A 23,992-nucleotide genomic window follows, 5' to 3' on the forward strand; every position below is an offset into this window, starting at 1 on the left:
AACCACCACACCACACGTATGTTCATTGTTCAAAGTTCTTATGTAGAAGAACCCATTTATTTTTTCAACTGAAGCATGTACACGCCACATACATCCCTTTGATTCCTTATATGCACATTCTGCCGTAACCCTCAGCTTGTCATTTTTAACATACGTAAACTGAAAACCAACCTCAATAGCATACTTGCATAAAAAATACGAAACTCAACCACACCACCCTCAAACTTTTGTCCAACACTCGTAATATTATTTCGCCAACCAGCCGACAATAACACCTTTTCTTGGTGAGAACAAGACTTAGAGAGTGAATTCCTTTCAATATCCACCAGCCTATCACACTCACCATCTACAACATCTACCCAATTAGACCCCACTTCATTCTTTTCATCAGAAGTACTACATCTAGTAACTGAAACATCAACTATATCAACACCGCGTGCACAAACAACCCTCAACATATTCAGAAAATCAATATTATTTCGAACCATACAATTCGGATGACCCACAATAGAATATGAAATAAACATAGTCTCAGGTTTCAAATTCTCCCATGTTTTACACAAAATGCCAACCAATTTCTCAAAATTCAATTCGCATGAAACATTAATGACAATAGTATCATTCCCATATTTGCACAGCAACAACACTGCACTGTCCATTGAAACTAAAAGAAAAAATAAGAAAAATAATTTGTTTAACATAAAAACACTTCAAAAGAACAACATAAAAGTCCAGAGAAATTTTTAAAAACTATAATTTTCTCTGGACTTAAAATAAAAGTCCAAAGACATCAACAACTTATATTCACCTTCAATATGACAAAAAACAAAATCACAGAAACTTAATGAATCCAAAGAGAATCACTGAGAAATTCACTGCTAACTATTAAACACAATCATAGAAAAAAATCACACAGAATATCTATTATGAAATTATAGGCTTCTATGTGATTTTCACCTCACTACAAGCTAACAATTTTCTATGTGTCATTCTGCAATATTGCACTCATAGAAAAATCCAGAGAAATTTACAAACTTATATATACTTTCAAGATAACAAAAAATACTGCATTGTCCATCTAAACTGAAAGAAAAAACACAAAAAATAACTTTTCCTTAAAGAAACAAAAACTTCTATTTATCTTCTACAAACATATAATTTTCTCTGAACTACAAACTCAAAGTGAGTAACAAACTTATAATTTTCTCTGAACTACAAACAAAAGTCCAGAGAAATTTATGAACTTACATTCACTTTCTCAGATTCTATCTGCATTAGAAATTTCTAATAATATGTCCATATGCACTTATAATTTTCTCTGTGATTTTCGTTGGATTATAATAACAAACTTACAATTTTCTTTGGACTATACCAACAAAAATGTAGAAAATGAAATTTCTCTGGTTTGAAAAAACATAGAACAAAACTTATCATTGATCAGCATGTTGATAAAAAACAGAGCACGAAAAATAAACTCTAAACATCAAAATCAACTACACTGTCAACACTCTTTGAAATTGATCAAAAAACAAAGAATGAAAAATTATTTCCAAAAATAAAAATCAACTCTATTAAGCTGGTCTCTCTCTAAACAAAAATTCAAAACAAAAATCAACATCCATGTGGAATCTAAATCGAAAACAAACCTAATTCAACTCCACTCAAAAACCTACGCGATCAACACACTGTCAACACTCTTTGAAATTGATAAAAAAAAAAAAAAACAGAGAATCAAAAATTAATTCCAAAAATAAAAATCAGCTCTATCAAGCTGGCCTCTCTCTAAACAAAAATTCAAAACAAAAATAAAAAATGCATTTGGAATCTCTATCGAAAACAAACCTGATTCAACTTCACTGAAAATCTACGCGATCAACACACTGTAACACCACTGAAATCTCCGTCGAAATCTACACAATCGTAGCAATCTTTCTCGTCAAATCCACTGAAATCTCCAACGAAATCTCCACCGTGAAGTCAACAATATAATATTCAAACAAATTTCTCGTCAACTCCACTGCAATCTCTGACAAAATCTCTACTGCGAATTCGGTTTCCAAAATCTCATCGTGAAGTCAACAATATAATATTCAAACAAATTTATGTTATAAAAGAAGGGTAGTTTAGGTACTTTACAACTTAAAATAAATCTGAAGGACCTTAGCCATCAAGACATATTATTTTGGACCTCTCCTCCGATCAAAAGTAGAGGAGGGACCTTAGGCCAATTTTCCCTTAGAATTTATAGTTTAATTCTTAAATTTTATTTTTTTTACAAATCCTAAACCCTAAAATAAAAATAAATAAATTGTAAGAATTAAACCTTAAACTCTGAAATAAAAAAAAATAAAAATTTATCCCTAAACACTAAAATAAAAAAAAATAAGAATTAAAATAAAAAAGTAATTATTTTATATAGTTGATTATTATTTGCTATTATAAATTATTATTATTATATATTTAATATTCATCTCAATTTTATAAAATAAAATTTATATATATTACAAATTATATATGTTTGATATGAGTGGAAGTGTGTGTGTGAGTGTGTCAGAGAGAGAGAGTGAGTGAGTGAGTGAGTGTTTGCGGGTGCGTGATGTTTGGTCTGTTATTGAAATCACGTTTTATTTACAACACAGCATAATTAAGAAAGCGTAGTTAGAAATCACGTTTAACCACGTTTTCTGAATTAAAAAAAATTATTTAAAAGCATAGTTAGAAATAACGCTTTATTTATAAATCAAATTTCCTTAAAAACGTAGTTTGTAATCACGTCTTTAATTATTTTACAAATTTTCTAAAGTTAGATTACAAAAACAGTAAAAACGTAATTTCTAACAACTTTTCAATTTATTTTGAGAAATCCGTTAAAATTAGGCCTACAAATTAGTTTGGTATTTTAGTTTAATTAGGAAAAAGCACCAGAAGAAGAATCTCTCTCACTAGGCCCCACATTTCATCCACGTGGCTTCACACGGACCGCGAAACCTATCGGACGTCTCAGATCACTGGAAGTTTCTAGTACTTCCGTCACTAATACTGTACGATATATATTCTATCCCTTGCTCCAACCCATTCATCATTTTCACTTTCGAACAATCAAAGAACAAGACGAGAGAGCTCTCGAATTACCACGAACGCATTCAAATGGATTCGAACAAGGTCTGTGTAGGTCGATTCTCCTATTGTTGTTTCTTCAATTTGATGATTCTTTTGCCGTTTTGATGATTCTTTTCTTCGTTTTGATTTTGCAGATCGAGATCGAGAACAGTGATAGAGAACTGAAACGCCTAGGGTTTGTGAGGATGATTGCGATCAACGCTCTTTTTTGCGTCTCGAATCTCTACGAATACGCGAAGCAGAACTCTGGTCCTTTGAAATCGACTGTCGGGACGGTGGAGAGTGCTGTGACTACTGTCGTTGGGCCTGTTTACGAGAAATTCAAGGGTGTACCTAGTGATCTCCTTGTTTTCCTTGATGAGAAGGTACTAATCTGTGTAATTATTGTTTGAAATGTTTTTGTTTGCAGATCTAGATATATATATATATATATATATATATATATATATCTTGCTAAAGATCGATTGATTCTGATTTTCTTGTGCTTGTTCGTATTGATTATGCTGTATTTTACGGAATTTGATCGAGGAAGTTGTGGACGAGTATGTGGAGTTCTTGTGGAAATGGTTTTTACAATTTCTACAAGTAATAGTTAATAGTTGAACATGTTAACTTGATGAGAAGGTACTAATCAGCGTTATTATTGTTTTAATAGAGTGTTTCTTGAGTTGAAATACGTTTTTATATGTGGATCTAGATATATATATATATATATATATATATCCTGCTAAAGATCGAGTATGTGACTTTGATTGTGATTTTCTTGTGATTGTTTGTATTGATTATGCTATATTACAGAATTTGATTGAGGAAGTTGTGAACGAATGTTGAATTCTTGGTTGTTTCAATTTCTACAAGTAATAGTTAATAATTGAACATATTAATTATGTGATATTATCCTTGGTGTATGTGTTTTTGTCATGATGCATGTATATGCGAAGTGTGTATTTCTTTCTACTGGTTGATAGTACGTTCTTGTGCGAATATTTGCGATTATGTGTATCTTTTATATATCATGTGTATGTGTGTTTGGTTTATGTCATCAGCAACTTGAATTCACTAGTTAATGATATCTGTGGCTGTGGCTTCTTTGTCAGTATATTTGAATCTTGTTGATTTTGTATTTCTATTTGGATTGAAAGGTTTGGTGAGAAAAAACAAAAAAGAAAAGAAAAGAAAAGAAATGAACTGGAGAGAATGAGGTTTCTTATCACTTGTTTGGATGATTAATGAGATGAGAAATATTTATGAAAAAAATAAAAATTAATGAGGTGAGAAATGATGAGAAAGGGAAGAAAATTGGTGAGAATGACAAATCTCCAAACCTGGTAAGATTTGGTGAGAAAACAAAATTACTCTTTATAAAAAAAATTATATTACCTAAACTACCCATCTAAATACAAACAAGGTAAGAAATAATCATTTTTTTTCCTTACCTAGGTGAGAAACTATAATCGTTTATTTTCTTTACACTCAACGATCCAATTAAGGTTATAGAATAGCTAGTGCATTTTTTTTTGTGTGTGTGTTGTACACGGTTCTTGATTATGCTACTTTTTTGTCTTATCCATTTTTTCTTTTTGCCACCTATCTTTTATGCGATTTGTGAAATTGTCACAATTTTTTCTACACCTAAAATACTCTTTCAGATTTAACTGTTTCAGACTTGAGTAACAACAATGATTGAACTGCTCCATACACATGCACAGTATATGCCCAAACGTCTAGTAATCTAAATCTGTTCTTTCTCCTCCTCTGTTTTGTTTTCAAATTTTGAAAAACAATCTGATGTGGATTGTATATTGAGAGTTGGCATTCTTAATTTTCTTTATTGATAAAGGATTTTTTTTTTCTTTTAGTCTTCTCCTCTGTTTTTTTCACTTCTAATTGAGGAGTCAGTCATTTTGAAGGATGTAATTCAGTATCCTAGTGAACTTTGTTGAGAAATATGTGATCGTGGCAGAGAAACATTGGACCCACTAGTCCTCACTAGTGGTTATTTTTCCTTAAATCAACACTAATTGCATTCTTTGCTATTACCTTAAATTTGTTGAATTTTCAAATTGTAAGTGGATTGCCGAGATTCATCTCATGATGGCTGTGACATGCTGGTGATGAATTTATATGCTTGGTGATTCCTGTTCTAAATCCCTGTCATAGTTCCTCATATTGTTTGTCTATATGTATACCATGCTGAAAGTGCTGTAAATGGCAATACAGTTTTGTTCCTTGATTTAATCATAGTATTGAAACATAATTTATGGACACTAATAGTGCTTAAGAATTAATTATACACTTGTTGTGAACGGCAGGCAGATGAAGCAGCAAACAAGTTTGACGAGCGTGCTCCACCTTCTGCCAAGATGGTTGTTGACAAAGCCCAGTCTATGGTCCAGAATGCATCACACGTAGCCCAAACCTTAGTCCAGGAGGCCCAAGTTGGTGGCCCGTCTGCTGCCATTCACTATGTTGGCACTGTATATGTTAGTTTGTTCTTGAGCATTTTGGCGAGGTTTTGGTACGTAACCAATCAGTTTCCAGTGCTCCACGTGATGGCACAGATGGCTATTCCCCGCATTGCTCACTGGTCAGAAAAGTACAACAAAAGGATCGGAGAATTGTCTTCCAAGGGTTATACTTGCTTCAGCTACTTTCCTCAAGTTCCTGTAGATGAGATAGCCAAGGCATATAAGCAGGTTGAAGCGGAGAAAGGTCCAGCTTGTGCTCCATGTGCTGCCGAAAAAGAAACAGAGATGTAATAAGAGGCAAGTGCACCATGTTTGGGTTGGTTGGCTTTGAATGGTAGTAGTTTGGTATGAGAGTTTCCTAGTAATGTGATGTGTGGAAAAAGTTTGCCTGGTAGTAGTTATGTGCATATTGACTATTGTTGGACCTCCTGTGTTTCTCTTGATACCTGGAGTGTAAATGTAAATGACCAGAATTTCCTGAGTTAAATATCAAACTTTCTCCGTAGGTAGTAGAGCATATTCCTCTGCTTGTAGATTGTATTTCATTCACGTTGCTCAATAATTGGTATTTGTACGGACAGGGAAATTTAAATTGTGTTTAGATTATAGAATTCGGCATACCCATTTATATTCGAGCTTCATTTGTAATTTTTTAATTTTTTTAATAAAAAAATTAAAAAAGTGATAATAATAATTCATAATAATTTTTTAATTAAAATATGCAATTGTCAAACAAGACTTAAGAAAAGATGAAATGCGCAGACAATGTATATGAAAAGCTTTTGTCATATTTGAAAAATTCTATCGTAGACTTTAAAAATCAGTGACGTATAACATTTTCTTTTGCAAACAAAAAATTGTTCTGACAAGTGAAAATTTGACAATGTAAAAAATTTTGAATAAATTCTGTGTTCATAAATCATTACTCATATTTATGCTAACCATTTGTAATTAGTGAAAGATATCACATATCATTGTGATCCGCTACTTTAACAATACTAAATAAAAAAATAAAAACATATTGTCTCAGTTGCACTTTTTATATGTCAATTAAGTCCATATATGTTTGTTCCAAGAGTCGAACTATAAAGAAGAATTTAAAAGTTGCTACTTCATTTGTACATATTATTGAGCCCTGACGTAATACACAAGTACTGCACAATCTAATTTAAGGCTCAACTAACAACTATGCTACAGCATGTTCCATAATTCTAGTCCATGTAGATGGGAAACTGCCATTCGGGTAGGTTTTACACTTCTCAATCATTTGAATCATGGTCAAGAAGATTAGCTCGCACAAATAACCCACATTCACATATTAAATCTATTATTATAGATGAGAAGTAAAAAAGTGCATCTTAAAAGCAACATTTATTAGCATTCCCAAGAATATCTGCAAGCAAATTTTGTTCTGTGGGCCCTCATTCAAACCCAAATAGAGAAGCAAGTATTCATGCATTACAATCCTGTTGACACATGACTAACAGAATGAAGATGAAACTTATCATTGCAATCCTCCATACTTGAAGACAGCTCTCAATGAATGACTCGAACTTCCTGCACCAGTGAAACGAAAACATTCAATTATAACGGAGTGTAGAACCATGACTATCAAACTCTGCATCTAAAATATATCTGTGCTTGGCATGAGAGGGTAGCTCTGTGAACATAGCTTGGGGAAAAATATTCATAAATCACCTTGGAGTGAGGAAGTTAGTTTTTAACATGCATGAAGTTCATGGTCTTCGTCTTGCATGACATACAGAATTAAAGTAATCAAATGACGTGCCTTGTGTCTTAACAGAAAGAAATACTCATGAATCCTTTTTTTTTTAAATGTAAAATTTAAAGCAAGTAATCTCTTAACATACCTAGTCCTCGTCCATAATTTATTTAATATTCTAAATATGCAAGTACACTAATTCAACCTCTCATTGCTAATATTAGCACATGTCATGTTGAGAGATCCTCACAAGTACGGTTGCAAATGAACCGAACTATTCACTCGGCTCGGCTCGCTCGTTTAGTAAACGAGCCGAGAGCTCGAGCTCGAATAAGCTCTGCTCATCAAGTTTGATTCGTTTATCTTTATTTAAATTATATAAAATAATATTTTTTATTTAAATAATATTTAAAAAAATCTTATTGAGCCGAACTCGAATTTCATTAATATTAATGAGCCGAGCCAAGCTCAAGCCCAGTTACTTATCGAGCCGAGCTTGAGCTCAATAAACGAGTTCGATAACTAAAAGATTCGAGCTGGAGCTCAGCACAACTCGGCTCGACTTGGCTCGGTTTGTTTGCAGCCCTATTCAAAAGTAAAGATTCTTCAAATTAAAATAGTGAAACAACCCCATGGAAGTTAATTCCCTACATAGTTTATGATACAACTAATGGAACATGACTTGTTGCTGATCTCCAAATAATTCCACCATCTTCAAAGAGTAGCAATGGTGAGCCAACAACATGTTTTCATGATGCAGTACCAAGAGATTATCATGATGGTAGGCCACAACACAACACATGACTCAAGGATCCATCGTCATTCCTATTGTGCCTATTGTCTAAATTGGGCATCCTCATTCACTCTTGTGGGTACAATGTTCCATTTCAGGTTTCAAAATTGGAGAGAGAAAAACAATTTACTATGTTGAACCAATGAGAGGAGATCTTTGTTGCAACAAATTACTTACAATATTTGTATATAAAAAGTCCATATGCTACTATATCTTCTAGTCTCACATAGAAGTAATCAACATTATTGGCCAAAAAGAATTTGCAAGTATTTAAAATTTCAACAAAAACTACAATTGTGGAAAAAAAAAAAATTGCAGAACTTGCAATAGAGGCTCTTCTGAGACAAGCTTCCATGAAATATTATTGTACGCAATTGATATTTAACCTCCTTTCTCCAACTTCCAAATTATTGTGGTACTTGTTGCCTACGTACTTCTAGTTCTTTAACTTGACACATCTTACCTCCCTAGTTCATGTTATTTGTTTCTCCACCGTGAAAAGCATTCCATGTGAGGAAAGCTTGATTTACAGTTGCACAAGAATCAATTACAATTTACAAACATATTCATCATTTCCATACGTCATGTTATCATAATAACTCCTACAGAGATGCGCACACCAACGATCTCCAGCTATAGATAAAGCTTGCTTAGTAGCAATGTTCAAAATTCATCAAGAGTTTTTTATCATGGCGACCATAGACTAAATGGTATGTAACGTAACAACATCAATTTTCAAAGTCAATGTAAATTCAAGCTTGTGCACTACATATAGATACAGTTACTAAGAACACATCCAAAATTTGAAGAACTACATTCCAAATTCTAATAGCAGTTGGAAGACAAGTAAACAACATTTCCCAACTGCAAATAATCTATACATATCTACCTATGTATACATATGTAGACACACACATGTTTATATCTATTCTAATTTCTATTTATTCTTCTATTCAATTATATAAAGCACACAAATCACTTCAGTGAAACTTTGTCACACAATTATGAATATCAAAAAAATCACAGCAACACTATATTTTTCCCCAATATTTAACTTTGCCTAGCATTTATTGTAAAGACCAAGCAAAAATCAACAAATTGCTGCCCATCTCTGGGTGTGTGTGTGTGTGTGTGTATTGACAGTTTTAATTGCACCGGGAGGTGAGATTAGAGCCAAAATACCACCCTAAAATTGCCAACTGATAAACTCCACATTCAATAACAGCTAAACAGTTTTCAAATTCAATCCTCATTTGTTAAACAGCTTAAGGCTGTGTTTAGTTGGGAGATTTGAGAAGGGATTTGGAAATGAAAATGGAAAGAGAAAAGAAAAAGATAGATAAAATATGAATAAAATATACCATTTTCCCTTTCCCTTTTACTTTCTAAATCCCTTAACCAAATATAGCTTAAAAGGTTAGATGTACAATTGTCAACACATCGTGTATGAATCCACCACAGCTACTAGTAAAGAATCTGAGATTGAAAAGCTTACAATTTTTTTTGGAGGATGAGGAGGAAGTAGAGCCGCCATAGGCATCTTGAAGGAGGTCATCATAGGGATCACGACGACCAGGGGCCTGGCTAATCTGAGGATCCCAGAAGAGCTGAGCATTGTGTCGATCGAAATTCCAGAAACCATATGGACGTAGAGGAAGACTCCACATCTCCTTCGTCTTGTTGCACCGATCCTTCATCGTGTACAAATGCTCTCTGAACTTTCTATCTCTCTCCTTCGGATCCTCCATCAATCTCAATATCAAGTTCTCAGCAAACTCCATTACGAACCCCATCACTCCTCGCTTTCTCTTTCTCTACCTAAACATCAAAATCCAACCATTACAAAGCCCTGCCCTAGGGTTATAAACAATTTAATCAAATTCGAAACCCTAGCTTCAAAATTGAATTCACAGATCGTTTCGAAAAATGTAAATCGAAGTATTAGAAAAGCCCTAGGGTTACACAATTGAATCAAATTCGAAATACTAGCTTTGAAATTGAATTGACAGATCGTTTCGAATACAGTTGAAATGGAAATTCAAATGAAAATCACAATTGAGAGAGTTAATCGAAGATCGATAGCAATGAATTGTTACCTCTTTTGCAGATCGAAACTCGCCAATAGCAGAACAATGGCTTCTCGAAGAACAGTACCAATGTACTATATATAGTATCTGGGCTTGGGCTAAGGCCCATCGGGTTGACAAGCATAGGTCTATAGCCATGTTTGTTTGGGTGGACATGAGCTTAGGATTGGACTAATAATCCAATAAAATTATTAATCCGATGTTTGGTTAAACAATTAAAGTACGGACTAATTATTTTAAACTTGACTATTAGTTAAGATAGGATACATAATCCAATGGATTCGTAATCCTAGGACTATTAGTCATGGGATTACTAATCCAGTCCGCCCAAACAAACATGGCCTATATGTCTTGTCCGTAAGCGAATCTATTTCGGCTAAACCAGGCCTTTTTATCTTAACAAAAAAAAAGGTTCGTTATAATAAGGCCCAATCTTGCAATTTGTCGCCTCAAAATTTTATATTTGTTTTGTCTAAAAGCATCTCCAATGGTTTATCATTGGAGCTATCAAAGTTATAATATAGCAGCTTTGAGTAAAAAGAGATTTTCCAATGGTGAGATATAGCAGCTGTTAAAATTGCAATATTCTAAAGCTTGTGCCAAGTTTGACACAAACTTTGACAAATGCCAAATCTGTTAACTCACTCAAAACCAACTGATTTCTTTCCTTCCTTCTCTCACTTTCTCATCATTTTCTAGAAAAAACTTCAAAAAAAAAAAGGATCAATTTTTTCATTTTGCAAAATTCACGAAATTTTCTTTAAACAAAATTCACCAATTTGTTTAAACAATTTTGGCAATTGACATTTGAAAAAAAAAAAATCAACAAATTTTTTAAAAATAGAATTTGACCAAAACAACAAAAAAAAATTCAAGGATTTCAAATAAATTTGAAGCAATCTCAAACAAATTCAAATAATCTTAACAAATCTCAAGCAATCTAAGCAATAATCAATAAATCTGAAGCAAATTTTAAACGATAAATACCTGGATTTAAAAAGACTTTATGGATTTCAAATGATTGATGAACTCTAAAGCTTCAGCTTCATTTTCTTGATTTTCAAATTCTTCAGAAAGCCGATTTGGATGAGTTTCGGTTTCAGGGTTTCATCTTTTTCATTTTCATATTCTTCTTCAAGTGATTTCAAGGGTTTCGATTTCTCACAGACAATCGAAGATAAAGGTTTAGGGTTTCAAATTTTTTGTTCGGTATAGAAGATGAAGCTAAAGTTCGTGATTTGTGATCCGAAGAAGGGAGGTGGATGAGACTATTTTGATTGACTGATCTTCACCGAGAGTTATCAATCTCTTTCTCTCTCTCTAGAGAGAGAGACGACCAGTGATCGATGATGAGGGTAGGAAAGAGTGAGAGAAAGGCTTAAAGGAGATGGTTTAAGGGATAAAGAGAGAAAGTAAGAAATAAAGAGAGGCGACTGAATTCTGATACATGTAAGAAAGAGAGAGTTAGAATGATGATTATAGAGTGTTGATATCAGCCGTTGGATTATGCAACGATCCAACGGTGAGCAACCTATTTTGGAATACTAAACATAAGTTGTACGAGCACGAAATAATCTTCTCGTATATTCCTGTTGATCAGGTTTGCACTCCTCCAAACGTCATCACTTTACTACCTGAAAACACAAACATGAGCTAGCCGACGGGGGTGTGCCGGAAACTTCTTCGATGCCTAAGTCAACAAAGTAGATAAGAGACACAAAAGCTCTGTATATTTGAGAGTAAAGATTTGTGTTACCTGTACATAGGTCCTGTCATGAGCTTTTATAGATTCCACTTAGTACAATCCTAATAGGACTCTAACTCTCCTAAATAGAGTCATCATAGGAATTACACTCCCAAGGATAATATCTATCCTGATAACACCCTACTCAATGCCAACCAAGTGAGATGATTGCAACACTTTTATTTAGGCTGGTAGCATGGTTAACCGAACTCAAAGCAGCCCTGTTCTGAGTATTTGACAACAAAAATGACGCTCCACCGAGCTGGACCAAGTTCGGTCCTCTACTTTGGTCATACCCTAGTCCCTTCTGGACCACATGTAATCAACCCAGTCCAAGTTTTAGCCGAAATATCTGCCCAGCCTAGGACCGAGCTACTCCATTTCTTGCCTCAGCCCACTACGTGGCTTAATGACCAAGAGACTGTACCTAGCTCGATCCATTCTAATAGATGGACTTTAGCTCAGCCGAATTTATACATAAATTACTCTCTCATAAGCCTAACGGCTCTATTTTAAAAATAAATAATAATAAAAAAAAGGCTATTTTGTCCAAACAGACAAGACACCAACGACTATAAATTAAACAGCTAAAAAAAGGGTCATGTTTTTGTAGTGGTCTAAATACAAACATCTTAATTCAATTTGAGTTCACAACAAAACATCTTAAATTATATTCTTCTTTTTTATTTTTCACTCAATTACTATGGAAGGTTTATCAAAAACAAAAAGAGGAAAATCATTTAGCATTAATGAAAATGTGGCAATTTGTACAATTTAGTTGCACATTACTGAAGACCCAATTGTTGGGAATTCACAATTTCATGTTTGGGAAAGAATTTTCAAAAATTATTGCTCACTCCAGAATGATCACTCAAGAACACAAGTGTCTATCTCATCTTAATAGTGTGTAATCCTGAATTGTTGTAACAAATTTTGTAGATGTTTAACGCAAGTTGAAAATCTGCACCCAAGTGGGAAGTCTCAAGTTAATACAATAAGATTTTATTTTCATTTATTATGTTAGTTTTTTTTATTTTGTCCCATATAAAAATTAACTAATTAATTAATTTAATTTTTTATTGATACAGATGCTTCAAGCAAAATTTTTATACTATCAAAATGAAAACAAACATTTTACTTTTAAAACATTGTTGGTCAGTCTTGCAAAACAATATCAAGTGGCAAGATGTAACATCTACGAACACAGTGAAGTTAATGATACATATACAATTTTCTCCTGATTTAGCCCTTGAATCTCCTATGGATAACTGCATTTCTCTTGAAGATGATAACAGTTCAAGTGTTGGTAACAATCCAACTATTGGTACTAATCCAATTGGTGAAGGTAGTGTCTCTGCAAGGGGTAAAAAGCCATGTGATGACCCAATTTTTTTTAAAAAAAATAGACAATGCATAATTTAATTGAGCAAATTTTCGGATTTGACTGCTATGTAAATTCTATGCGAAAACAATTCGGTTTTGTATTTTTTTAAAATAGTTTCCTATCTCAGAAAATTATGAAAAGCTTATATATTGTTCACATACAAGTCTAGCGCGTTGGGTAAAAATTTCAGAATTTATTGATGAGTATTTATTTTATGAAAATTCACAGACTGATTAGTGTTCAGTTTAATTTATAGCAGAATTTTGTTATTTAATTTTGAATGTTTAGATCATGATTTGGATAAATTTGTTGGGTCTATTTTGGTATATAATTGGATCATGTTTGGCTTATGGATGGGACCCATGATTTAGATTTAATTTAATTTAAGTTTGTTTAGTGACTCATGTTTAACTATTTGGTCATTTTTAATTATGTAATTGGTAGTAACCACCTTGGGAGTTGTTATTATTTATTATATAGGAGTTATAATAAATATATAATAGTTGATTTTATGGTATGTACCATATGGTAAAAAATTATATATTTTATAAAGAATGAAAATGTATATATTTTGTAGTGAACAAAATATTGTATTTTGTAGTATACAAAAATGTTATATTTTGTGGTGAGAAAAATTATATCATTTTATAATTTATATTATAAAATTTTGAATTATTATTACAAAAATTATATTTTTTGGGGAAACTAAACTTTGGGAAACAAACCATGTGGGTTGCCTCCCCACTTTTTCCTTCCATCTCTTCATTTCCTTTCTTTAGGCATTTCATTTGGTGGGTGGAGCAGAGAGCTTCTGCTCTCTCTCTCTCTCTCTCTCTCTCTCTCTCTCTCTCTCTCTCTCTCTCTCTCTCTCTCTCTCTCTCTCTCTCTCTTCCGCTATTGTTAGCTTAAGCTTTAAGCTTAGAGTGAGAGTCTTTAGAGTGAGATTTTGCAAAAGTGTTGTAAATGAAAATCGGGGATCTCGTCATGACCTTCGCAATGGTAGTCTCAGATTCATGATCAGGCAATATTTACCTTCCAGATCTGCTCTTCTTCATTATTTGAGGTAGGGACTTTCTTCATATTTTTACATTAAAGCTATGTTAAGGTTATTTTGAAAAAATATGTCATTTTAAAAGGTATTGCATATATATATATATATATATATATAATTTTCAAATTTTTGTTTGGTAATTTTTGGAAGAAAAATTATGTTAAAATGTTAAGAATATTGACATTTTGAGATTGATTTTGAAAAAATCATTTTGTGTTGTTAATTTTGTAAAAAAAATCTAAAAATAAAATTTAAAGATTGTATGATTGTATTTGCATCATATTATGATTAGATGATTTATTTTGAGAAATATAAAGTTGAATTATTTTTTTTATCTCTGATTTCAGAATTTATTTTTGAGAAACATAAATTAATATTGTGGAATATTGTGTAAATTGTTAAGTTGGGAATTATAGAGTTGTTTTAGGATTGAGAACTCTAAAAATGTTATATTCGTGATATTTTATGGCATGTGATATATTGATGATAAAGTTGTGTTTATTTTTGTGAAAATAACAAAATACAAAATGTGGACTTTTGAACTCACTACCTTGAAAATGTTACTCTTGAGCATATTTCATAATTTTTGATATGTAGATCATGTGATTAATTAATTTTAGAAAAGTTGTGAAAATTGTTATTGGTAGAGAATTTGGAAAAAAAATATTACCTCTTTAAGTAACTCGGTACAAAAAAACGGTTATGTTGAAATATGGTTATATTTGAGGGATGAGGCATGTGAAGTTAGGTTTGGTATTATAAATTTGAAATTTTTTTAATATAATAAACTTACTAATTTAGTGGATTAAATTAGTTTTGGTTAAAAGGTTATATCCATTATGGTTAAAAGTGTGTTATTAATATTATACTATAATTTTTGATATAGTAGAATAGAAATGGTAATATTTAATAAGTATGGGATTTGGTGAAAATCATATTGGTTATTGTGGGGATATATTTTCTGAGTCCCAACACGTGGCCAAGGTGACGCCGACGTGTCAGCCGAGGTGCCACGTGTCCAGGTTATGACGCTGAGGTTATCTCGGTAAGGCAGAGGTTACCTCCGAAGATATCGGAATCCGAGATAAACGGCTAAGGGACGAGAGTCCTAGAACAAGGAAGGACTTTAGCATGGATAAGGATAAAGCTCTTAGGGAGTTTATCTTTATCTCTTAGAAAGTCCAGGATAAGCATTGAGCAAGAGTCCATTGAAGCTAGGTTTCTAGCGGGACAAGGATTGAGTTAACTATAAAAGAGAGGCACCCCTGATGGGTCAAAGGCACGCAATTTATATTTTGAACAGTGAGTTTAGCACTATTGATTATCTTTGAGAGATATACTGACTTGATCGTTGGAGTGCCCCCGGGTGGACGAACCACTGCCGGAATCTTGTCTTTCTGTTGCAGGTCAGGTAGGTGTCATCTATTCTACCAGTACTCTCCAGTTGAATAACTAAGTTGGTAGTGTGATCAGAAAATCACTCACACAGTTATCTTGGTTGAGGTGAAACAAAAAATGATTGAAGGTTTTGTGTGAGTTAAAAGAATTGGGAAATTAATAAATATTTTAATATTTGGTGTATGCTAATAAGTTATAGATTTGTCTTGAAATGACTAAGTTGGAAGTTTGTTGATTTACATATGGTAAATACATAAACATTGACATTATTATATTATCTCTTGGGATTGTATCATGGTACTACATTGATAGAGATATGGAATTTGATCACAATGGAGTATTGTGTGGTGGAATTGAAATTAGAACTATTTTAATGCATTGTTACATATTATATTGCCATTCTATTTAATTGTTATCATGGATTTCGAGTTTTTGGTGAAACAAGATCATTTTGAATTGTTTTGGGTAAATACGTTGGTAAATCCGGCTAGAGGGTGTAGTTTGATATTGGTTAAGTTGGCCTGAGTGTCCATAATGAAAGACCAAAAACCGCGCAGATAGGTGTCGAACCTTCCAATTAATACAGGTAAAAATGACAGATTACAGGTGTCGAGCGTTCTAGTTAATACTACTAAAAATGACAAATTGGTAGTATTTGTATAGTCTACTTGCAAACACCTTTCTAGGGATTACCTGAGTCGTGTAACGTCCTCAAAATTAACTCATTATATATATCATAGACAGGCATTATTTAAAGAAGACAATATATATTAATTCATTCATCAGAGTATTACTAAATAAAGCATTACATGTAACATCGAATAAAATGCCCTACAGGCTTACATCTTTCCAAGCCAACACTTGGATACAAAAATATGAGTTCTAACTCAATACAAGAAAAGCCCTAGGCTTGAATGTTTACATGTAATAATAATTAAAGACAATTAACTAAAGGTAGTCTTCTCCAATCCGGAAGCCAAACCCTCCCAAGCTAAGTCCTTGGAGGTAGTTTATCACCTAAACCTGAAAATGATGTTCCCATATAGGGTGAGCCACAGCCCAGTAGAAATATACTAAACCACATATAAGCAATGAATAAAGCAATAGCATTCAACAGATGGTTAACCAAAATAATCAATTACTTCATTTTACAGACTCATGACATTATTGCCAAAGATACGTTTTACTTTCCAATTTTATCAACATGGCTCAGAACCTGGCCAAACTTATAACAGTGAATCACATATATCATATTCACATCCTTCCAATATTAACAACAAATGAGACTCAAGCTCAAATCAAACACTTCATACTTCCAGATTGATACACATTTTAGTGTTGTATCAATAAAACACTTCTATATAAATAAGCACACATAAAAGTGATGCTAATGGAGTCCATCCCCTATCTCCTCCCAAACAAAATCCGGTTTAGAGGTCCATCCCCTATCTTCCCCTAAACCGTGGAGTACATCCCCTATCTCCTCCCACACACAAACAATGTATGCAAATGCAATGCTCAATCAATACACGTATTTTCTGTATCAATGCCACAGTCAAAATTAATGACTTAACCAATGTGATTAGTTTCAGTTATTCCTAATTCACATGCAATGTCTACAACAATCACGACTATCCTCCACCGATAGCCCAAAACAGTTATTTCTAAACTGAAAATAACCATGTCAACAATTCAATGGACAAATGATACCAATTACCCAATTATGCCATTTAATCAATAAATTCCCCAATTCCGTGAATTTAACCCTCTTTTCCCAATTCCATGAATTACTTATACAAATTAATTCAATAATACAACTAGGGTTTTTCCCAAAATTTACCCAAGTATTCCCAACATATCAAATTACCAAAACTTAGAACAAAACCTATAAGATGGAGTAGGAAATCCCTACCTCAAAGAAAACAACCCAAAAGGTGAAGAAAGAGATGAGTGCCCAAATACCAAAGTGCTCCAAATCGCCAAATGCTCAGATTAAATGGTAGCCCTTGCCTCACTTTATCTTTTTAATGAAGGATCTAGGGTAGAAACACACCCTAAGTGGATCAAATCTCAGAAAGAAGGTGAGTAGGGAGAGAGAGAAGTCGGACCTAGGGTTTGGAATCAAAAGAAAATGAAAAAGACTGATCAAATCCCGCTGTTGTGTATATAAACTGGACAGGCTCGCTCGAGCGAAGACTTGGTCGCTCGAGCGACCAGACACAGAGAAACTACGCTCGAGCCAAGGAGGCCTTGCTCGAGCCAACAACTCAAATGCTCGCTCGAGCGAAAGAAAGCTCGGTCGAGCGAAGAACTCAAACCCTCAGGTCTGAACCCAGACACACGCTCGAGCGAAGGAACTATAGCTCGAGCGAAGGATGAACTAACTCGCTCGAGCGAAGAAAATCTCGCTTGAGCCAAGAATGCACAGCTACAGTTCCAAATCAAACACTACCTCTCGCTCGAGCGAACAACTCCTCGCTCGAGCGAAGAACCAAAAACCTGGACAGCAACTCTTGGTTTCTAAACCCAACCAACCTGAAACAAACCTGCCCAACACATCCAATAATTCCAAATGAGAAAAAAATAAGGGACAACAACAACAATTATACAATGACAGAATCTACGGAACCTAAGTCCGGATACAATAATCAAATGGGAAAAGACCGGGGTCGCTATAACCTCCCCCCCTTCAAAGAATTTCGTCCCCGAAATTAAGCATAAGTTTTTTTTTTTATAACAGATTTTTTTTTTAAAACAATTCATTAGTAAACATCTTGACCCAAAACTGGTCATTTCATCTCTTTATCAAGAGGCATCTCATATCAAATATATAACACAACATATATCTCAATATGTATCATTATTATGCATTATTCCTTTCAATGCTAACAATCCCATATCATATTTAATTACATGATATACATAACACACTAAGCAATGTAATCAACATATGCAATACTATACTAAACTTCTATAATGAAGCAAGTTTCAAGATACACCCATTTTCCAAAACATACTCAACGTTTTACAACCTAAGACATATGTAAAGCTCTTAAGTTCAACAATATTACAAAATCTAAATATAAGATTACAACTGAATAAACATGTCCGGGTATTTTTCGCGGACTTCCAATTCACGCTCCCAAGTGGCTTCCTCCACTCCATGATGTTTCCACAAAACTTTTACCAAAGGGATGGTCTTGCCTCGCAAAACTTGATCCCGCCTATCCAATACCCGAACCGGTCTCTCCTCATACGAGACATCCACATCAACCACTAAATCGGTCCAATCCAACACATGTGATGGATCCGGCTCATACTTCCGAAGCATACTCACATGAAACACGTCATGTACTCCAGACAACTGCAGCGGCAAAGCTAAACGATAAGCAGCCTCGCCAATCCTCTCAAGGATCTCAAACGGACCAATGAATCGAGGGGACAACTTCCCACTCTTCCCAAACCTCATCAAACCCCGTTTAGGTGATATCTTCAGAAAGACATGATCACCCTCCACAAACACCAAGGGTCTCCTCCTACGGTCGGCATAAGATTTCTGACGACTCTGTGCTGTAACAAGCCTCTTACGGATAAGCTCAACTTTCTCCGTCGTTTCCCTCACCAATTCCGGACCCAACAGAGGTGCATCACCCACCTCAGCCCAACAAACAGGAGATCTACACGGTCGGCCATACAAGGCCTCAAAAGGTGCCATACCAATACTAGACTGGAAACTGTTGTTGTAGGCAAACTCCACCAACGGCAAGTGCCTCTCCCACGACCCACTAAAGTCTAGAACACAACCCCGTAGCATATCCTCAAGTATCTGAATAGTACGCTCGGACTGTCCATCAGTCTGAGGATGATAAGCCGTGCTAAAGGTCAACTTAGTGCCTAAGGCACTCTGCAAACTCTGCCACAACCTGGCAGTAAAACGAGGATCTCTATCTGATACGATCGTCACTGGGACCCCGTGTAACCTCACTATGTCTCGAATGTACAAGGCGGCAAGATGATCTACCGAATCTCTCACGCGCATCAGAATGAAGTGCGACGACTTAGTCAACCGGTCTACAACCACCCAAATAGCATCACTACCCCGCTGAGTCCTCGGAAGACCCACAACGAAGTCCATAGTGACGTGTTCCCACTTCCACTCAGCAATAGGCAAGGGCTGCAACAAACCCGCTGGCCTCTGATGTTCGGCCTTCACTTGCTGACAAGTAAGACACTTAGATACGAAAGCTGCCACATCTCTCTTCATACCCCGCCACCAGAACTGACGACCCAAATCCCGATACATCTTAGTGCCTCCCGGATGCACCGCAAGGCGTGAATGATGAAACTCTCGGAGTACCTCCTCTCGGCAAGACTCCGGCACAAACGGACGGTCTCGGTATCTCACACTCAGGTCGGAATACACCGTCAAACCTTTCTCAACCTTTCCACTGGAAATCTTCTCACGGAGAGATTCTACCTCAAGGTCACCTCTCTGAGCCTCTAACACTCGAGTCACAAGTGTAGGCTGAACAACAACAGAAAACAAGACCGCAGCCTCAACGGATTCGCCTAGAAATAAATCAAACTCCCCAAGTGCACCCAACATCTCCCACTCTCGGATGGCTATGCTAGCTATGTCACCAACAGGTTTCCTACTAAGGGCATCGGCCACCACATTGGCCTTTCCCGGATGATAATGCAACTCAAAGTCATAATCCTCTATGAACTCCATCCACCTCCTCTGCCTCAAGTTTAAGTCTTTCTGTGTAAATAAATACTTCAAACTCTTATGATCCGAGAACACCTCGAATTTCTCACCATAAAGATAATGCCTCCAAATCTTCAAGGCAAATATCACAGCTGCTAACTCTAGATCATGTGTAGGGTAATTCTGCTCGTGAATTTTCAACTGACGTGAGCCATAGGCAACTACTTTCCCTTCTTGCATTAATACACAACCCAGACCCTCTCGTGAGGCGTCACAATAGACCGTATAACCCAACCCTCTCTCTGGAATAATCAATACTGGAGCGGTAGTCAGTCTAACTTTCAACTCCTGAAACGACTTTTCACAAGTCTCACTCCATACAAATTTGACTCCCTTCCGAGTCAGTCTAGTCAACGGTGATGCTAACCTGGAGAAATCTTTCACAAACCGACGGTAATACCCAGCTAATCCCAGAAAACTGCGGATCTCAAATACACTCTTAGGCTGTGCCCAATCCTGCACTGCCTCTACCTTGGATGTATCAACAGACACTCCTTCACCGGATACCACATGGCCTAAGAATTTGACTTCCCTCAGCCAGAACTCACACTTCCCAAACTTGGCATACAGCCTATGGGCTCTAAGTAACTCAAGCACCACCCTCAAGTGTGCCTCGTGCTCCTCCTCAGAAGGCGAATAGATAAGGATGTCGTCCACAAAAACGACTACAAACCGATCCAAGAATTCCCGGAAGATCCGGTTCATCAAATCCATAAAAACTGCCGATGCATTGGTGAGCCCGAATGGCATCACCAAAAACTCATAATGGCCATACCGCGTACGGAATGCCGTCTTCGGAATATCCTCTTCTCTGACCCTCAACTGGTGGTAACCCGATCTCAAGTCTATCTTAGAGAAACAACGGGAACCCTTCAACTGGTCAAACAGATCATCTATACGAGGCATAGGATACTTATTCTTAACCGTAGCCCGATTCAATTTCCGATAATCTATACAAAGTCTCAAAGCACCACCTTTCTTTTTAACAAAGAGGGCCGGTGCTCCCCACGGCGAAACACTAAGGCGTATAAAACCCTTGTCTAGTAACTCCTGGAGTTGGATCTTCAACTCAACTAACTCGGCTGGGGCAAAACGATAAGGTGCCATAGAAATCGGCGCCGTGCCGGGCACCAGGTCAATAGAGAACTCAGTCTCTCGATGCGGTGGCAAACCAACAAGATCCTCGGGAAAGACGTCCGAGTACTCACAAACCACCCTTGGCAACTCAGTCTGAGTCTCAACATCCTCATTAATCGAAAGGTTAGCAAGTAGACCACTAAGCTCACTCCGTCCTCGCGGAACATACCCCGGTGGCAGCACATCACCAACCCGGTCCCCCAGAAAATGAAAATACTCTCCGCTCACAGTACAACAAGTGACCCTCTGGCGGTAGCAATCAATAACTGCCCGGTATGACGATAACCAGTCCATACCCAAAATAACATCGAAACCCCTCATAGGCATAACTACAAAGGAAAAAGGGATTCTATGATAATCAACCTCTATATCACAACCCCTAACGCCTTGTTTCAAAATCAATTCACCCCCAAGAGGTGACACTACACAAATAGGAGATGCTAGCTGTGCTAACTCCAACTCCAAAACAGATGCAAATGCAGCAGACACAAAGGAATGAGATGCACCCGTATCAATCAAAACATTAGCAACCGAGTTGCAAAACAAGAAGGTACCTCTCACAACTGATGGTGCTGGCACAAGATCCTGCGCGGTAACAGCATACACGCGCCCAGACGACCTCTGATCAACCTGCTCAACCCTAGGAGCATAAGATTGCTGCACCGACTGAGACGATGAAGCCCCCTGATTGGCCTTTGAGGCCTGACCCGACTGAGCTGGCTGCTGACCCTGAATCGGCCTCAAACCAGATGCACCAGGTGTGCCACCCAACTGTGGGCAATACCTCTTCATATGCCCTGGCTGACCACACTGATAACACGAGAGTGGCTGACCTCTACCCTGACCCTGGCTCTGAGATCGAGCCGAAGAAGATGCTGCTCTCTGAACTCCTCCCCTCTGAGGACAAACTGGAGACTTGTGGCCCAGCTGGCCACACTTGAAACAGGTAATGTCTCCCTGGCTGCCTTTCCCCGAACTAACACTCGGTACAGGAAAAGTCGATCGAGAAAAGCTACCCCGAGACTGCTGGGGATTAAAACCCTTCTGTCTCCTACCATCATTCTGACCATCCTGACTCCTCTTGGAGCCCTTCTGCCCTTCCTCCTCCTCCTGCATCATGATTTCCATGTGGGCTGCAGCATCAACCATACGCCCATACTCCCGAATCATAGTTCCCCCAACTCTCAGCTTGAGGCCACGCCTCAACTTCTTCTCAAACTCAATACAACGGCGTTCCTCAGACGCCACCAACTCAGGTGCAAACCTGGACAAACTAGTAAATGCAGCCTCAAATTCGGCCACTGAAGAACTCGCCTGCTTAAGCTGACAAAACTGGTCTCGCAGCTTCTCCCTGACTGCTGGAGATAAGAACTTCTCCTGGAAAGCATTCACAAAAGCCTCCCATGTACCTCCTATACGCCCCTTAGTAAACTTCCACCACTGACCTGCATCCCCCTTCAACTGGAAAGATGCCAAGGTCACTTTCAACCCCTCGTCTTCGATGCCAAGCATCTCAAACGTCTTCGTTGTCTGTTCGAGCCATTCATCTGCCTTAAGTGGCTCTTTAGGATCACCCACAAATTCATCCGGATTGGACCGGAAGAACTCCCTCTTCAGAAAGGAAGGTCCTGCATCCGCAATACCAGCCTGAGCTTGATTCTCAGCTCTAAGAATGCCTACTGACTCCCTGAATGCCCCTGCTATCTCTCGGGCTAGAGCGCCCATAGCCTGCTGGCCTACTGGCTCGGCCACATTGGCCTGGCCACATTGGCCTGGCCAATACCCTCTTCAACTGCCGGAATCTCCTCTGGCACAGGCATCTCCTGCCTGCCTGGCCTACCACGCCTACCGCGTCCTCGTCCTCGTCCTGACATCCTAATAAAGGAAACAAAGACATTAGCACATTAATAAATGTGCCGAAGCTAAACACTCGCGTCCTAATGCAATGGACAACAATAATTCATTCCACGTAAGCACATAATCACATAAGCACCTACGAATTTCATTCCCGGATAATGATAGTCCCAATGCGTTACTATAGTTCCAGTTGGAAGCAGCAGTGATCAAGTGCCTTTCCAACAAGACTACTAGAAACTCAAGGGTCCAATCAACATCCTAGAAACTACATTCCATACCCATATAATCACATAAACATGTTAACACATAAGCATATAACATTACACTAAGTCTCTATCCAACGAGACGAACCCAATGTGATACTAATCACGTCCCACGTACCCAAAGTATTCAAACCCGGTACGCTCTGATACCAAGTTGTAACGTCCTCAAAATTAACCCATTATATATATCATAGACAGG

General features: G+C 36.6%; 1 protein-coding gene across 1 annotated transcript; it reads left to right on the plus strand.

The window, feature by feature from the left end:
• The first annotated feature begins 2,890 nt into the window (after positions 1-2,890).
• Positions 2,891-6,174, plus strand: LOC114312648 (REF/SRPP-like protein At1g67360). The gene is made up of 3 exons (XM_028258914.2): positions 2,891-3,162; positions 3,255-3,485; positions 5,433-6,174. Exons 1-3 carry the CDS (start codon positions 3,148-3,150, stop codon positions 5,877-5,879), a joined length of 693 nt encoding a protein of 230 aa, XP_028114715.1. The 5' UTR covers positions 2,891-3,147; the 3' UTR covers positions 5,880-6,174.
• The last annotated feature ends 17,818 nt before the right edge of the window (positions 6,175-23,992 follow it).

The sequence above is a fragment of the Camellia sinensis genome, chromosome 10, assembly GCF_055761805.1.
Source record: "Camellia sinensis isolate YWXY chromosome 10, ASM5576180v1, whole genome shotgun sequence".
Lineage (NCBI taxonomy): Eukaryota > Viridiplantae > Streptophyta > Magnoliopsida > Ericales > Theaceae > Camellia > Camellia sinensis.